The 15,904-nt window shown below is 37.8% G+C and overlaps 2 protein-coding genes across 3 annotated transcripts; both read right to left on the minus strand.

Annotated features, from left to right (window-relative positions):
- Positions 1–775: 775 nt before the first annotated feature.
- Positions 776–6,695, minus strand: slc35a1 (solute carrier family 35 member A1). The gene is made up of 8 exons (XM_042390932.1): positions 6,492–6,695; positions 6,022–6,202; positions 4,075–4,234; positions 2,705–2,857; positions 2,521–2,587; positions 2,041–2,217; positions 1,804–1,938; positions 776–1,640 (listed from the first exon to the last, which is right to left on the minus strand). Exons 1-8 carry the CDS (start codon positions 6,499–6,501, stop codon positions 1,507–1,509), a joined length of 1,017 nt encoding a protein of 338 aa, XP_042246866.1. The 5' UTR covers positions 6,502–6,695; the 3' UTR covers positions 776–1,506.
- Positions 6,696–7,637: 942 nt separating this feature from the next.
- Positions 7,638–11,302, minus strand: LOC121882590 (protein yippee-like 5). 2 transcript variants are annotated; one of them, XM_042390934.1, is made up of 3 exons: positions 11,041–11,302; positions 9,867–10,033; positions 7,638–9,357 (listed from the first exon to the last, which is right to left on the minus strand). In XM_042390934.1, exons 1-3 carry the CDS (start codon positions 11,285–11,287, stop codon positions 9,136–9,138), a joined length of 636 nt encoding a protein of 211 aa, XP_042246868.1. In that variant the 5' UTR covers positions 11,288–11,302; the 3' UTR covers positions 7,638–9,135. The 2 variants fall into 2 exon arrangements, with proteins under 2 accessions (XP_042246868.1, XP_042246869.1); XM_042390935.1 differs by having other exon boundaries at positions 11,034–11,133.
- Between the last annotated feature and the right edge of the window lie 4,602 nt (positions 11,303–15,904).

The raw sequence follows: 15,904 nt of genomic DNA on the forward strand, positions 1-15,904 counted from the left end.
TGTCTTAGGCTTCCACTCTGCGACACAGATAGCGATCAGGGATGTCGTAAATCGAAGCAAGTTACTCCTCAGTGAGTCACCTGGTTTTATATTCACTGTCTTCAACAGTGTAAAACCAGTCATTGTTGTGCCACAGTTGATGTGAACGTCACTGGCTCATTAAATAGTTTCGACCTTTGGAAACTGATGATCTGAGGACTGAAATGCTGGTAATAAAATGAGTCAAAGTGGTACTTTTAAGCTTTTGTTCTTTGAGTTTTTGATCAAACACAGGAGACTTTCTGGCATAAAAAAGCTGATCTGCTGAAAATGTGTTGCAGTCCATATGCTGTCCTCAGTTTATTTTGATTATTATAGAGCTGCAACAATTAGTCAATTTGTTGTCAACTATTCAGTTAATCACCAACTATTTTGATAAGCGATACATTGTTTGGAGTAATTTTTTAAGAAAGAAAAAAAAAAGTCCAAATTCCCTGATTTTAGCTTCTAAAATGTGAATATTTTCTGGTTTCTTTCATCCTCTATGACATAAACTTACATCTTTCTGTTGTGGACTGTTGTTTGGGACAAAACAAGACATTGGAGGACGTCATCTTGGACTTTGGGAATCAGTGATCATCATGTTTCACCATTTTCTGACATTTTAAAGACCAAACAACTAATTGATGTATTGGGAATATAATCGACAGATTAACTGATAATGAAAATAATCGTTAGTTGCAGCCCTAGATTATTGCTGGAGATGATTTTGAGTAGAACTCAGAAATGATGCCTGTTTTGTAAATTAACACATATCCATCCAATTTTAATAAAAGCATTAAAATGACTTTCAAAACAGTACACAGCACAGATGTGATACAAAAGATGAAAGACACTGGAGAGAAGATATTACAAACATGTTGTCACACATGCAGTCTGTCACCATTCTTCAAGTACGTTTTCCTCACATTCAGAATCAATACTATGTGATATGGACATAAGATTCTCACGTTGCACAGTTTAAAACAGACTGCTGATTGAAAATTAAAAACAAACTCTGACAGGAGTTGTGATATTTATATGACCCCTATAGGATACATGGAGGCATCAAAATAAGACAAAGTACTACTTATGACTCCATTCTGGCTGAATAGGAGTTACAAGACGTCACTGATTGCTTAGTTATTTACAAATGTTAATAGCAGCTAGCTAATAGGGCCAGTTTTTTTTATATCAACTGAAAGATTTCCCAAATCATTTTGGCTTAAAGAAATAAATCATCAATCATATGTATATGTTCATAGTCCTTCAACCAGTCCCATGTAGGTGTCTGTGGGCATCATCAGAGAGAGATCAGACTTACATTAAAGAACTGAGGGCCAACACAAGAGTGTCCACTTGTAAAATAACAGGAGTGGCTCTCAAATCCAGATCCCACCCCTAATGCAGGGGATTCTTTAATGTCACCACAGAGTGATCCCAACACAGACCTGGTCCACCAGTGGTAGAGGTTCCTCCTGCTGCAGGTCACACATTGATCAGTTTCTGTTTAGATTCCTTGTCTGTGTCCTTCTGGATCAGCTTGGATGTGTCCTGTTTTGGAAGTCCGTACAGATAGATGGACACACACACTAGGATGGCTCCAGAGGAGAATGTGATCGCTGCACAAGAAGGAGAGAAAGGAATAAGTGAAGATTAGGTCAATCGGTGGTGCAGTGGTGAATCTATAATCCAAGACAAACACCTTCTCTCGCCTGCAGAAGCCCTAAAAATCTCTTTCTCAGGCATCAGTATACCAACAACGCGTATGAGAGTCTAACTTACTTATCTGTAATCCAAACAAGAGGACAGACGCCACAGTTGAGAGAACAATGGCGGCGGCAGCAGAGAAGCCCTTCATGATGTTGTCTGTGTACTTCACCACCACCGACGTGTACAGACCTCCCACGCTGGCGAGGACTGGCAAATGCACAAAGAGAGCAACGTCAGCCAGAATGATGTGGGGAAAAAAAAAAAAAGTGAAATCAAATGGAAAAGATCTTCAGATTTAATCTTACTCACATACTACAAAGCACACCCAGGGTGTATAACCGAAGAAGAAGCCTTTCTCCAGGACCTTATCGCCATCGGTCATGTAAACACCGAGGAGGGTGACGACAATGCCGGACAGGTACATCTGGATGTTTCTCACCCACAGAGAAGTGTCTGAGCTCTTCAACACCTTCTCAAAGTACACACCTTCATCAAAGAGAAGACGAATAGTCAGGTGCAACTCGCAAAATATTTGATCTCCTGCTTGTGATCTGACAGATTCACACTGCGAACAATTAAAATCATAATTTTTTAAAAGAATAACTTGATGAAGGAAGACATCAGTCGGTATCAGTTTAATATTGTGCGACTACTTGGCTGGTGGATTTTCAAGCACGTTGTATGTTTAGTTAAGACGAGGATTTGTATTATGAGGTAGCTTAATCAATATTGAACAAAAGGGTGGAACTACTCTGTCATTTACACAGACATCTGCTACGCAACCTTTACCTGCAAATCCAGAACAAAGGACAGCAATAGCAATGGCGACGAATCCAAGAAAAGGGTTCTGCTCGATCTGGGTGGAAAAAAAAGAAGAGACGTTGTTAGTGTGAGCCACAGGAAGTGGATTATAAATTCACTGAGTCACTACAATGGTAATTGCATTTATATTTTGAACTCGTGCCAATCCTACCTGAACTTTAGTGGCCTCTACAGGCTTCCACTGTACGAGTGTAACGCCCCCACACAGCGTGAAGACGGAGAACCACTGCAGCCGGCTCAGAGAGCGGTTCAGCATTAAGACTGTGCACAACGCCGTGCACGGGATCTTCAACTGATAAGTCACCTACACAGAAAAACTGAGGTCAGAGCTGACATTGTCCAAAATCTGATGTTCTATATCACATTATTTTAACAGGGAAAAACTGCCATTTTTCAGGAACACCCTATTTCACACTGATACAGCTAGAGGTGGTATCAAATACAGAATGCTTGATCTGATGCTTCATCTTACTTATTTTTTTAAATCAGATATTTCCATGTGTAAATCATTATTCTTGTCAATTTTTGAATATATTTTATTTCGGCAAATTTCTTGTCCAGCCGTTTCATTTTAAGACAAAATTAAACATTGATGTATTTAAAAACTGTGGCTTATTTTGTTAAATATACCCAGCCTTTTATATAGAGAGAGAACAACCACCTTTTACGCCTGGAAACCATAAACTTCCAACACTGATGTTCATATGTTCATATAGTATTTGAACTTCAACTTATCTAAATGTGCAGTACTTTTATCGGCTTATAATCATTCTAAATGGGGTAAATCTTTGGATTTTGGACTGCTGGTCAGACAAAAACATCGAAGAGGCTGCAGTCTAACACCTCAGCTGTGGAGCTGTATTTGATTTGACTAACTGCCAAACTACACTTTGTCCAATATGTACCCACCCTCCTCAACGCAGCCAACTACAGTTGATGGACAGACAGCAGTGATGAGCAGTGAGCACTGACTCATTTTACTGCAGCCGTGTCAGAAAACCACATTAACATAAACATGACAGTAATCTCTGTATGATTTTGCATTCATTTGCATTTGTGCCGCTACCAAAATAATATCATTTGATGAAGATAGCGCAAGTGTGCTTTTTTTAGTGATAGTCATAGATGGACAGGAAAAAAAAATCTGCGACCATTTTTATAATCGATCATCACTTGAAGTCCTTTTTAAAGTAAAAACTCCAAACAATCTCTGGTTTCAGTTTCTCTGATGAGAGGATTTGCTGCTTTTCTTCTTCATGTAATGTATGTAATTGTAAACTGAATCTGTTTGGTTTTTGGACTGTTTGTCACAAAACAATTTGAAGACATTTTACAGACTGAACAATGAATGGACTGATAATGAAAACAATAGCTAGTGGCAGCTCTAGTGTTTGTGATGACAGTGGGTGCAGCTCTGACAAAGACGACACACACGACAGTTCCCATATCACCACGCCTAACCAGTGTGTAAAGCGTACTGCATACTATATTTAAACGTCAGAAACAGGATCCAGGTCATACCTGATAAACTGCTGCATCGAGGTTACTCAGGGCGACAAAGGCCATGTTATTCTGAACTGCATACACTACTGAGGGCACGCTCAGCTTCAGCAGCTCCTTTGGGCTGCAGAACACATGTTCCATTATGGTGTTCTTAAGCCTGTTGGGGCTTCCTGTTTCTCTGAAAGAGGAGATATAAAAACAGACTGATGACTCCATACTTCATATGATTCACTTAAATAGAGTTATTTCTTGAATGTCCCTTTAAAATCGTTAAACGTGCAGTATGTAGAATTTAGTGGCACCTTAATTTGGTGTAATATTATAATATTCATAAGTATGTTTTAATTAGTGTATAATCACCTGAAAATAAGAATTGTTGTGTTTTCGTTACCTTAGAATGAGCCTTTTATATCTACATGGGGAGTGGGTCCTCTTCTACAGACCAAACACTGGCTCGAGAGAGGACCTTTCACGTTTTTCGTGAGTTTCACGGCCACCATATATTCTCCTACATGCTTGGAATGGGGGGCGGGGGGTGATTCAGCTGGTTACAATCTGCAAACTCACTGCTAGATGCCACTAAATCTTACACACTGGACCTTTAAAGCACAAAAGAGTTGCAAGGAATGCGCAAAGGTGGCTCTTCAGGTTCTCAGGTTCAGGTTTTACTCGACACAAAGTGCGGAACAATAACTTCCAGTGAGGCAACTTTTGGTTTTTATGCTGGAACAGCTTTCCTGAGTATCTTAGACTAGCTGAAACTGTCGATATCTTAAAACATAAACTGAAAACCTTGTTAGCCTGGTTTTTGATTAGAATGTATGATTGTAGTATTAAGGGATTTTTTAAATTTATTTTCTTGTTTTAGGTTTTTCTTGTCTTGTATCTATTCATCATGAATAGGAGACTGCAGTAAAGGAAACTTAGTTTTAATTTGTGTATTAAGTTGCTACCATTCTATTACTTGCTCTTCATGAAAGTGATATTTCATGTTAAGATTCAGTTGTTTGAAATCATTTTATTATATGTTCACTGTTAGATTCTACTCAGTATTTTGTATAACAGAGAACATCTTACATTTGTATGCTGAATGTTGAACTTGGTTTACAATAAACAGTTGTTTAAAAATGCAGTGACCTGTATGAAAGCTGCTATGCAATAAAGTTTGTTCAAGTGTAAGCAAACCTTGTCTTTCAATAGGTTAAACAAGGAAACAGCACTAAATAAACAGATATATTTCACATTAGTTAGAGGAGGATTCCTGGTCTGACACCTCATGTCTCAACTTGAGTCTCTTTCAACAGCCAAGTAATCATTCAAGGCAGTGCCTGAGGTTAAGGGAAATAAAAAATAAAAAACAGTTGCCTGATATAGACTGTTAGTCAACATGTTGCAAATAAAAGAAAGTAGAAGGGAGCTCAGATTCAGTGTGTGGGTCCGTCTTGTATCTACTACAGTAACAAATAATCCTTGCTCTCATTGTGAACAGTGTCACAACACACTCAGACTACTGTTATCCACATCAGTGGTTCCCAACCAAGGGGTTGATGGATTAATCTAAGGGGTATCAACAGGATAGGACAGAAAAAACACATATTTCTGACACACACTTTTTCAAGATTTCCTCTCATTTTTGCTTTATTTATTATAAACTACTGCATTCTATCTCTTTAAGCCCTCTTTCATTACAATATAAAGAGGGGGTCCTATGTTGGATTTTACTTTAAGGGGGTCACAAGCCAAGAAGGTTGGGCACCACTGATCCACATCATCCATTACCTGTGGTTTATATTCATGTACCTCAAGGCTTGTTTGTGAGACACTTTCCTGTTTACTAGCTAGTACCCTTGAATCCATGAACTTGTTTTCTTTTAACCTCTGGGAAATTGTTTAAGTCCTTTCCTAGTCCTTTGAGTATAATATTCATAAATACTCCTGCGGTCAGTGTAATGGAGCAACACTTACTTTGCGAGCATCCCCATGCTCAGTATTAATTTAATGACCTCAGTGATGCACACTGCGGTCGTGGAGAAGTACAGGTCTCCTGATGAGATGGTTCTTGTGTACCGCAATGCCACCGTGTATGTAGCTGCCACCAGTGTCATCACTGTCAGGCAGTACAGTTTGAAGACCACACTTACATTTTCTGAGGAGAGAGAGCGACAGTAGCAGTGTGGAAATACGTCAGTGAACATAATGTAGCTAACAGTCACTAACTGATATGTTTAAAATATGACGCTACAGCATAAATAAACAACTTTACTACAACAATTTAACAGTTACAGCAGCTACAATCCCCACGTTAACTGAAGACGACACTATAACTGACAGATATTTGCAAGAGACTCTAAATCTTGGCTCGGTTTCTTCTTCCTAACGTGTTGTTGAAAGCCGAAAGCTAACGTTAGCGTAACAAGCTAACTGGTCAAACTCACCGCCGGCCATTGTTGCTCTGGTTTGTGTCCGTCCGACTGTCGAGGAAATAAATAATCCTGCTCACTTTACATGCCATGAAAACCAACAGACGTGTCCAGTGTGGAGGGAGGAATGTTGCCCAACCTGCAACACATCAAAGAGTAAATCTGAGTTTCCTGCCTGCCCTCACACGTCCTACATTTCCCACAATGCAGCGCGAGATCAAGATTAGTAAGGGTGAGTTTGTTTTCGATGTCCAGAAATACCGGCGCGTCTCCGTGGTAAATGTCAACATAAAGTTTTTTTTTTTACTTTATTGCAGTGGTAGAAAGCAACTAAGTAGATTTACTCAAGTAAGCTACTTAGTCACAGTTGTGAGGTACTTGCACTTCGGTATTTCTATTTGATGCTACTTTATACTTCACTACATTTCAGAGAGAAATACTGTACTTTCTACTCCACTACATTTATCTGACAGCTTTAGTTACTTTTCAGATGATTTTACACAATGGATGATATAACAAGCTTTTAAAATACAACAAATTGTCTATGAGTTGTTAACAGCTCCACTGAATAGTGATATTTTCCTCTAAATTTTTCACATGGTTTCATTTAAATAAATGTTCAAATGATCCAATATTTAACCAAAAGTCAAAGATAGATAGAGATGAAATAGAGAAAATGTTCAAAAACTGAAAACAGATTTGTGTATCAGAGCTTTGTTTTTTCTTCTTTCCTCTCCCATTAATCATCTCATGACCTCTCAGATGTCCACTGGACTAAACTAGCTAACTGTATATAAAGTAGTCGAAACTAGCTCCACCTCCAGCAGATACAACAGTAACATGCTGCTCTAACATTGATGCTACAGTATTAATAATATAATGATGTCATATATAATAATATATCAGTTAGAGGGACCAAACCACTACTTTTACTGCAATACTTTACATTGCATCAAGCTGATGATACTTATGTACTTTTACCTAAGTAGGATTTTTCTTTTACTTGTAATGGAGTATTTTTACATTGATGTATTGGTACTTTTTCTTAAGGATCTGAATACTTTCCACCACTGGTAAGGTGTTTCTGCTATTTCGCTCCTCCATATACAATATAAGATAGATAAAACATCAAACACAATATTGTACAAAAAAATGAACATGTTGAGTAAGGTAGTATTTATTGTAGGTATCGCATTGCATTGCAAAGATGTTTGTTTCATTGTAGATTGTCCACCGTTTACATTTCAGGTCAGTGTATGCCAACAAATTTGAAGGTTTTGTCATTTCTGCCAGATATTCATGTCATCTTTGTGTTTAACCATTTCCATAACAAAAATGATGAGTAATCAGTCACTAAACATCGGCATGATTGCATAAAACAATTGCTTTTGTATAACTTAAGTAACCTTGATGATACAGGAGGTCGCCAACACTGCCAATATAAATTTTTAATAAAAACACAAAATAGGCTATTAGTAACCGCAAATATGTAGGCTAATAATACAACAAGAATGATCCCATGTCAAATTAATAAGCACTGGGAAAAAAACATAATAAATAAATCAATAAAAAGATAATCTTCAGGCATGATACAATAGATAATAAACATCTAAATATGGACAGACACATGCAGTAACACAAGACACAGATTTCAATAAATAAATACGTTTGAATTTATTAATTTTTCAAAGTTTCATTCAAATAATTTGCCACTAGTCAATCTAAACGTTTGAAGAACTGAAAATAAATCACTGTGAAATTCACTAGAACAAAATGAAGTTGAATGGCCACAAAGATGAAGGAGAACACGTTGCAATGAGCTGAAATAAATCAGGTGGCTGGAAGAAAACTTTTGTAGCACGAGTGTTGACATGCAAAAGAGAAAAGTTGCCTTCCGTCCCACCACTGTGAAACACGTTGTGATCTACTTTCATCATTTATCATGAGGTAAAAATGAAGAGGGGTTTATTTGAGCTCTTTATAGGCCAAAACTGATACCTAGTTCAAAGATAATAACATCCACATTACGATGATGATGATTATTAGAATTAATGTTAAATTTTTGTTTACACTTATAATAGGGGATACAGCTAATATATGAAGTATTTGAAAAAAAAAAAAAATTCTAGCATAGCCTCACCTGAACACTTGCTAGAAAAGGAATGTTTTTTCCAGCATATGGCTTTGTGACTTAATGCAAAGATTTTTTTTTACACTTTTCTAAATCAGACTCAACAGTCTCAACTGGCCCAATCTTCTGTTTAGAAGACCAATACCAGCAAAATCCCTACATAACAATCTGAGCTTCCTGTAGGGCAGCAGGAGCGAATCCTCTCCCTCTGACAGCGGCCAAAAATCTCACCACACTTACACATTTTAGGAACATCCCAACCTGTTGGGCACATATTGAAAATGCAGGCAATTTTAAAGGGATGGACAAGTAATGGTGTTGCCCATCTTAAATCCTTTGATGTTTAAAGATATGAGAAACTGTCCATCACTTCTTGTTTGAACTTCCTGCGAACACCCAGCCTGTGATGTCATTTTGGTGTAGCTCTAATCACAAATGGCACACTGTCCATGCAAGTCCATGCACTGCTGCTGGAAGAAAAGCTGTAGAACGCACAGATGGAGCATCGTAGCGGGAACCGAAGTGAACTCAGGAGTTGTCAGAGGGAACGTGCTCGAAGCCTTCACTCTCCCTCACCAACGCTCTCTCCAGGATGACGCGGCCCTCCTTGTAGCGCTGGCTTTCCTCGGTAGCGAACTCATACATCCAGCCCAGCTTGCTGTTGCAGTTCTTGCAGCTGACGTCCCGCACCATGTGTCTTCCTGTCAGCATGACTCGGTCTTGCACCTCGCTATGCTGCAGATTCACAACCTGGAGGGCGGCAATCAGGCATGTGTTACTGTAACAGTTCATAGTTTTTCTACAGGGAAATTTTATTTTAGATTTAAAAGAATATTTCCAAAATTGATAGGTGTGGAACAGATGTGGTTGCAAAATGAATTCATTTAAATGACATATCACAACTACAATAATTTACCATTTCTTGATTAATGGATAAACTGTTAAGTCTATAAAATGTCAAAAATGATGAATAAATGCTCATAATTTCTTATATAGATTTTTTTCCCTCTTACCTCCTAAATTTTGCTGTCTATGAAATGCTTGCTTGCGAAGAACACCAAATGAGGAAATGTCTTTAATGAGGAACTGGTCATTGTGTAAATAACCCACTTTGTTGGGACATATATCACAATGTAAGCACAAACAACTACAGTGGAGATAACTATGTGAGTCTGGGTGAGAACTTATCATACTGAGGCGTTTGTCTAAAATTTTAAACCATCATAGGTGTCTGGGTGAGGAAAGTCATGTGCAGGTACCTTGTTGAACAAGAAGGCTCTGCCGGTGGCCCCAGTGAAGCGTGTGGAGATCAGCTCTGCTCTGTTGGTCAGGATGGTGTCACAGTTAGCACAGGAGAAGAGGCGAGTCCCTCCGATGTGATCCAAGAAGATCCGCCCCATTTTGTTCAATAGGAGGTGAGAGTAACCTATAGTAAAGATGTGATTTGACGTGACACACACATCAACAACAACAAATAATGGTGTTTTTTTTATTCAGGGTGGGCAATATGACAATATATACAGTATGTACAGTGAGACGATATAAATGTGTCTATTGTATACTGTTCATGTCATGGCAGCGATCCCTTCATTATCTTTGGCTCTATTACACCATTATGGGCAATGTTGTAAATGAATACACAGGACTGCTCATTTGATCCATTGACAATTTCTCAATAGGTATTCTAGATATTCTAGATTATATCACAATATACACTGGTACTGTCATGTATATATGTAATTATATTATGCTGTTATCCCTTTTCATGCCTCTGCAACACAACCTAACCATTAAAGCGGAAACCAATAGTCAATTAATCAGTTAGTCGATCGACAGAAAATTAATCGCCAACTTTTTTGATAACTGATTAATAATTTAAATTATTTGTCAAGCAAACATATCAAAACATTTACTGGTTACAGTTCATCCATTTTAAGAATGTATTGTTTTTCCCTCTTTTATGTTATTGTGATTTAAAATCTTTGTGTTTTGGGGCACTTTTCAATATTCTCTCACATTTTGTAGCCTAAACAATTAATCTAAGAATAAAAAAAATTATCGACAGATTAATTGATAATGAAAACAATCGTTAGTTGCAGCCCTATTAACTATATAGTTAGATTATACACAGCAAGGTCTCTTTTGTAATTGCTCACTGTAAAGAAAACAGAGGCTATTTACTGATTTATTCACTGATGCTGGAAATTATATGAATCACTTGAAGGCATCATTAGGCCTGGCATGTCAATATTTACTTCTGGCGAAGAACAGTAAATAGCATTTAACTGTGGTTTTTATAGCTTCCCATCATAATTAGTTAGCTACACAAAAATCTAAAACAAGGGCTCAAATAGGGACAAAGTCAAAGTCACCCAAATAACAGCTAACAGGCCAAACCACGGTTAAGTCGAAGCCACATTTCTCACCTCGTACCGGTAGCTGACTTATTAGTTGAATATGAAACGGAGATTTCTCTAGTTGAAGCGTCTTTATTCACCGATATGTCTTTATTCTCGGTGGATAAAACACGTCCTCTGTTGTTGTTGTTGTCAAACTCAGCCTGAGGAGGAGGAGGACCGTTGATGCTGCCAGTCACAATGGCGTTTGTTTCAGTCAAGCTAGCAACAAGGAGAATAGCATCTTCCGCTAAAGTACTTTCAAAGTAAATTAATACTGGCATACTGATGAAAGCATTTTACGAAATTAAAATTTGTACCGAGACACTGACATTTTAAACTGTACCAGCGTGATCATAATCCTAATCTTAAACATGCAGCAGACCCTGCACTGAAGATTGAGGCCAACACACCCGTGTTTATAACCAGCCTTTTTCAATTACAACGTCTGTGCTTTTATTTTGAATTCTAGGTGGCCTGTGTATCTCTGGTAGCTTAATGCAGCTTTGAATGATGAACACCAGGGGGCACTGCTGCCCTACTTTCCGCTATTTCCTCACAACATATACTAACCTACAAACGGTGAATCTGAAAGTGGGGTCCGGGGAGCGTTATTATGGATCCCGCTGCTTTTCTTGGCAAGACCCGCCCTACTCTGCCTCTGATTGGCGTACCCTGATATTCTTACCCTAACCTTAACCAATCTCACTCCTCCTCATGCCTAAACCTAACCAATCCAACCAACGAAAGCAACGAGTACCAGCCAATGAGAGGCAGAGCAGGGCGGGTCTTGCCAAGAAAACCCTCAGGGGTCCTTGAGGATGTTCCACGGGTCCAAAGCAAAAAGAGGAATCATTTATTTTCAGTATAAGTCCATCCATAGGTAACACAATGGCAGAATGTGTGACTATTTTGGTCATGGGTGTCATACACTTTCTGTAATAAAACATCTAAAAGCAAACATTTTATCAGATGGGAGACCCTGTGACAAAATCTTATCAAATGGGGGTCCATGGTCTAATTTGTGTCACTTTAAGGGTCCTTTACATGAAAAAGTTTAAGGGCCACTGCTGTAGAGGATATCTGGATGGTTACCTACCCCTGTCCCTTCACATGAATTGTTAAATAAGAGCTAAGACACCTGCAGACAGAGATTATAGAGCCGCTCTGAAGAAGAGAGGAGAAAGTTTTGGATCTTGACAGTGGTGGAAGAAGTATTCAAATAATTTTATTTAACCAAAAGTAGCAATAACACATTGTACAAATTCCTGCATTTTAAATCTTACTTCAGTAAAAGTACAGGCGTAATATCAGAAAAATGTACTTAAAGAATGAATAGTAAAAGTACTAAAAATGTTGTTCAATGAAGAGTTTTCATTGGTAACATATATTCAGTTTTTATTACAGGTGCATCAACATTTGAGCAGCATTTTAATGCTGTAGTCGGTTGAGGTTTAACTAATTTAAAGTACTTAAAATATGCTGTAGTGTTTAGCAATTTAATCTATAGCAATGACTCATATTTTATAAAGTGAACACATTTTGGATGTAAAATATTAACCTTCAAAGTAACTTTAGCGGTCAGAAAGTGGAGTAGAAGTGTAAAGTTGCATAAAAAGGAAATACTAAAGTAAGATATAAAGGGTTTTTCACTTAAGTGTCACACTCACACACAATAAGGTCAATCCCTGCTGTGTCTCATGTACTTTTCATTTGTATTTAACTCATGTTATGCTGCAGAAGGGTAAAAAAAGAAGAGGAAGAGGAAGAATAATGATTCTTCAGCCTGCTGTGAAGAAGATACAGTAAGCAGGCTAAAGCACACGTAGTCTGTTGGTTATCAAATATTGCAGACCAATTAAGCACTGATCAAGGTCACTACAAGACACATTTCCAGTGTGCCACACTGCCACCGATAAACAGCCAAGTGCTTATCATCATGCACTATAAAAAAATTCTTCCATGAATAACACATTGACCTTTCCACCAGATTGAGAATATCAAAGAATTTTGATCAAAGAAAATGTTACCTGCATCCAAATGGAGAAGACAGGTGTAACAGAAACAGACCAGACTTGACTGCAAACCTTTTTATTCCTCAACTTATGTGACAGTGAGCCAAAGGCGTTAGCAAATGTCCCAAAGTACCACATAAATATCTCTCTTCTCCCGCATGACTGAGTGCATCTATTGCCAAATCATGTTTGTGTGCTCTAAACAGCCAGAAAAAGAGTGATCAGTAACATCCATCTGCTGCTCCAGCTGGTGGGATATGCAGTATGAAGGCAGCCATGTCTGTCTTCTCTTTTTCTTGTAACACACACGGTGATCTCTGTTACTTAACTTTCCTAAACAGAGACTCTCAGAAGATTTCAGAAGATTTTCTGCTCCCTCCAAAACTGCCAAATTGATTCTTTACATTTAGATCTATGGTATAGTCTCTCTTGATTTCTTTTTTCCATTACATCTCAGACAAGACATCCAATCTTCTGCTGTTAGCAAAAAATTAGCTTCCTATTCATTTAATTTTAGACGTCTCCCTTATTAATTGCTTTCCGTCATCTTTGCTGGCTGACCTCATTGCCATCCTGGCACCGTTTTTGCCCTGGCACAGACCGTGATACTGATACCCGGAAATCTTTGGTTTAAAACCTGCAGCTGGATTGCATACACTTGACCGACTTTTAAAAAAAGCACAGATCAATTCTGGGTCTCTTTTCACAGCTGCAAGAGCTCACCTGAAACTCTATAACTTCATTTAAGACATGCAGTGTGCAAGGATGTCAAGACTGAAATATCTCGGCAACTACTGGATGGATCGCCACAAAATTTTGTATAAACATTAATGGTGCCCAGAGGATGAATCCTGCTGACTTTGGTGATTCCCTCTACCGCCATTATCAGGGCAAAATTTTAATTTGTCCAATACTCTTTTTTGGTTTGACTCTTAATCTTGTTTATCTGTCTCTGACTTCAATATCAATACCAGTCTTGCTTGCCATCAAAACCGATAAGTAAATCCTGCATGTGACACTTTTTATTCACCCTGTCCTCTATACTTTGGTCTGAAGTCAAGAGCATGAGGGTACTTTAATCATGGGTCATGGGTCAAACCAATTGGTTTTTAATTATTTGCACACATTGCGAGCATGATTGAATGTCACTACAGGACAAACTGTTCAGCCTAAGTAAGCCTGTTCAAAGATTAGGCTTGATCAGGGAGATAAAAGCCAGGCTTCAAATGGGGGTTCGTGCAGAGTTAATGTCCTTGGGGGAAGATAAAAGACTGTAAAGACAGTACGACCTCATATCTGGATTATGGTAATTACGATTGGAGGTGACAGCGTTCACAGTTCTGCAGAATTCAAGCTCTGCCGTGAGCAACAAAGAAACGATGGAGAAGTCATGACTTTACATATTTACATATTTGTTCATTACAGACCAAACCTCGGCTTTAAATGAGTCCTTTAAAATGCATACATTATTTGCTTCTGTGGGTTTGTGTGCAACCTTTTAAGTGATTTAATACAGTAACACTCATGCTGGCAGGATTGGAGGCAGTATATATTTTATGACATAAGGACAGTAGTAATAAAAAATCTGGCTAGTTGTTTTCTTAACTTATTTGCCCTTCCTCATGGCTATCTCTCACCTCGCTAATCAGAAGAGAGATAAGCAATAGTCAAGGTTTATAACACTGTAGCATCACTGTTATGTAAAAGATAACATATTTCTGACTCTATAAAGATATTAGTAAGCACATTATCTTCATGCACAGCAAGATTTAAAAGACAAAATAAGGTGGGTTTTTTTCAGTTTTTCAGGTCAGTTCCAAAATAGTAAGTACGTGTTTCATTAAATTAGGCCAAAAAAACCCTCCAGAAAGCTCAGAACAGAGTTGTTATGTCAGACAAGCAACTCATTCAGTACCCTATACTGACATATACTGTACTCATTTACTCTATCTTATTCCTAACATTACCCCAAATGCTTTTTTACATCTTATATATTTGGATCTTCAGGCTGATCTCAGTGAGAATAGTGTAAGGAACCTCAAAGCATCTAAGTATTTGTAAATCCATTTATTCCAGATTTATGATCAACTCATCAGGCCACAAGCAGCAAGGTTGGGGGGAAAATTGTTGTTTTTCCTCATTGTAGCCATAAATTGTAAAGATAAAAAGGAGATAGCAACCACTATGTGTGCTAATAAGGGTCAGACAGTCAGCCGACAAAGTGGTGTAATTCCTGACTTTACGTTGTCATAATGCAGAGGTCAAGTCAACATGTCAACTTATTATTTTTCAATTATGTGTCGAGCCAGTATTGGCAGAAATCATCTGAATGAAATTTGCATCAAGTTTTAAAGCAACTTTCAGTTTTACTGCAGTTGATATATCTGACTTCAGGATGATTTTGAGATATTTTTTGCTTTAAATATTTTGAGATTCATAGCATTAAATAGTAGCAGGGCCTCTTGTTTTCAAATGTGGAGACTCAAAAGTCATTATTTTAAAAAAACATAAAACAGTTTTGACACAAAAGAATTAAATTCTGACGTTATGTTATGTAGATAAAGATGTGAAGATTTTATGATCCCAACCAAACAGATTACTAGCTTGCATGTTTTATTTAGCTTGTTAAACCAGCAGATAGAGTTTCTTTAGCTTCTTCTTTTATCCAACTGCAGAGCAGATATTATATTGCTCTTTTAACAGAGAAATACTAGAACCTTGAAATGACCTCCTTTTGCAAGACTTGTGTCTTGATTAAGGTTTTCCTCACAGTTCAGTGTAGTAGTGTAGAGTCAAACTGCAGATTTTTACAGCTCACAAACATTAATGTTTGGTAAAAAAAAAAAGAAGTCATATTTCAGTAGTATTGAATTCTGATGTTTATTC

This window comes from Thunnus maccoyii, chromosome 17 (assembly GCF_910596095.1).
Source record: "Thunnus maccoyii chromosome 17, fThuMac1.1, whole genome shotgun sequence".
NCBI lineage: Eukaryota > Metazoa > Chordata > Actinopteri > Scombriformes > Scombridae > Thunnus > Thunnus maccoyii.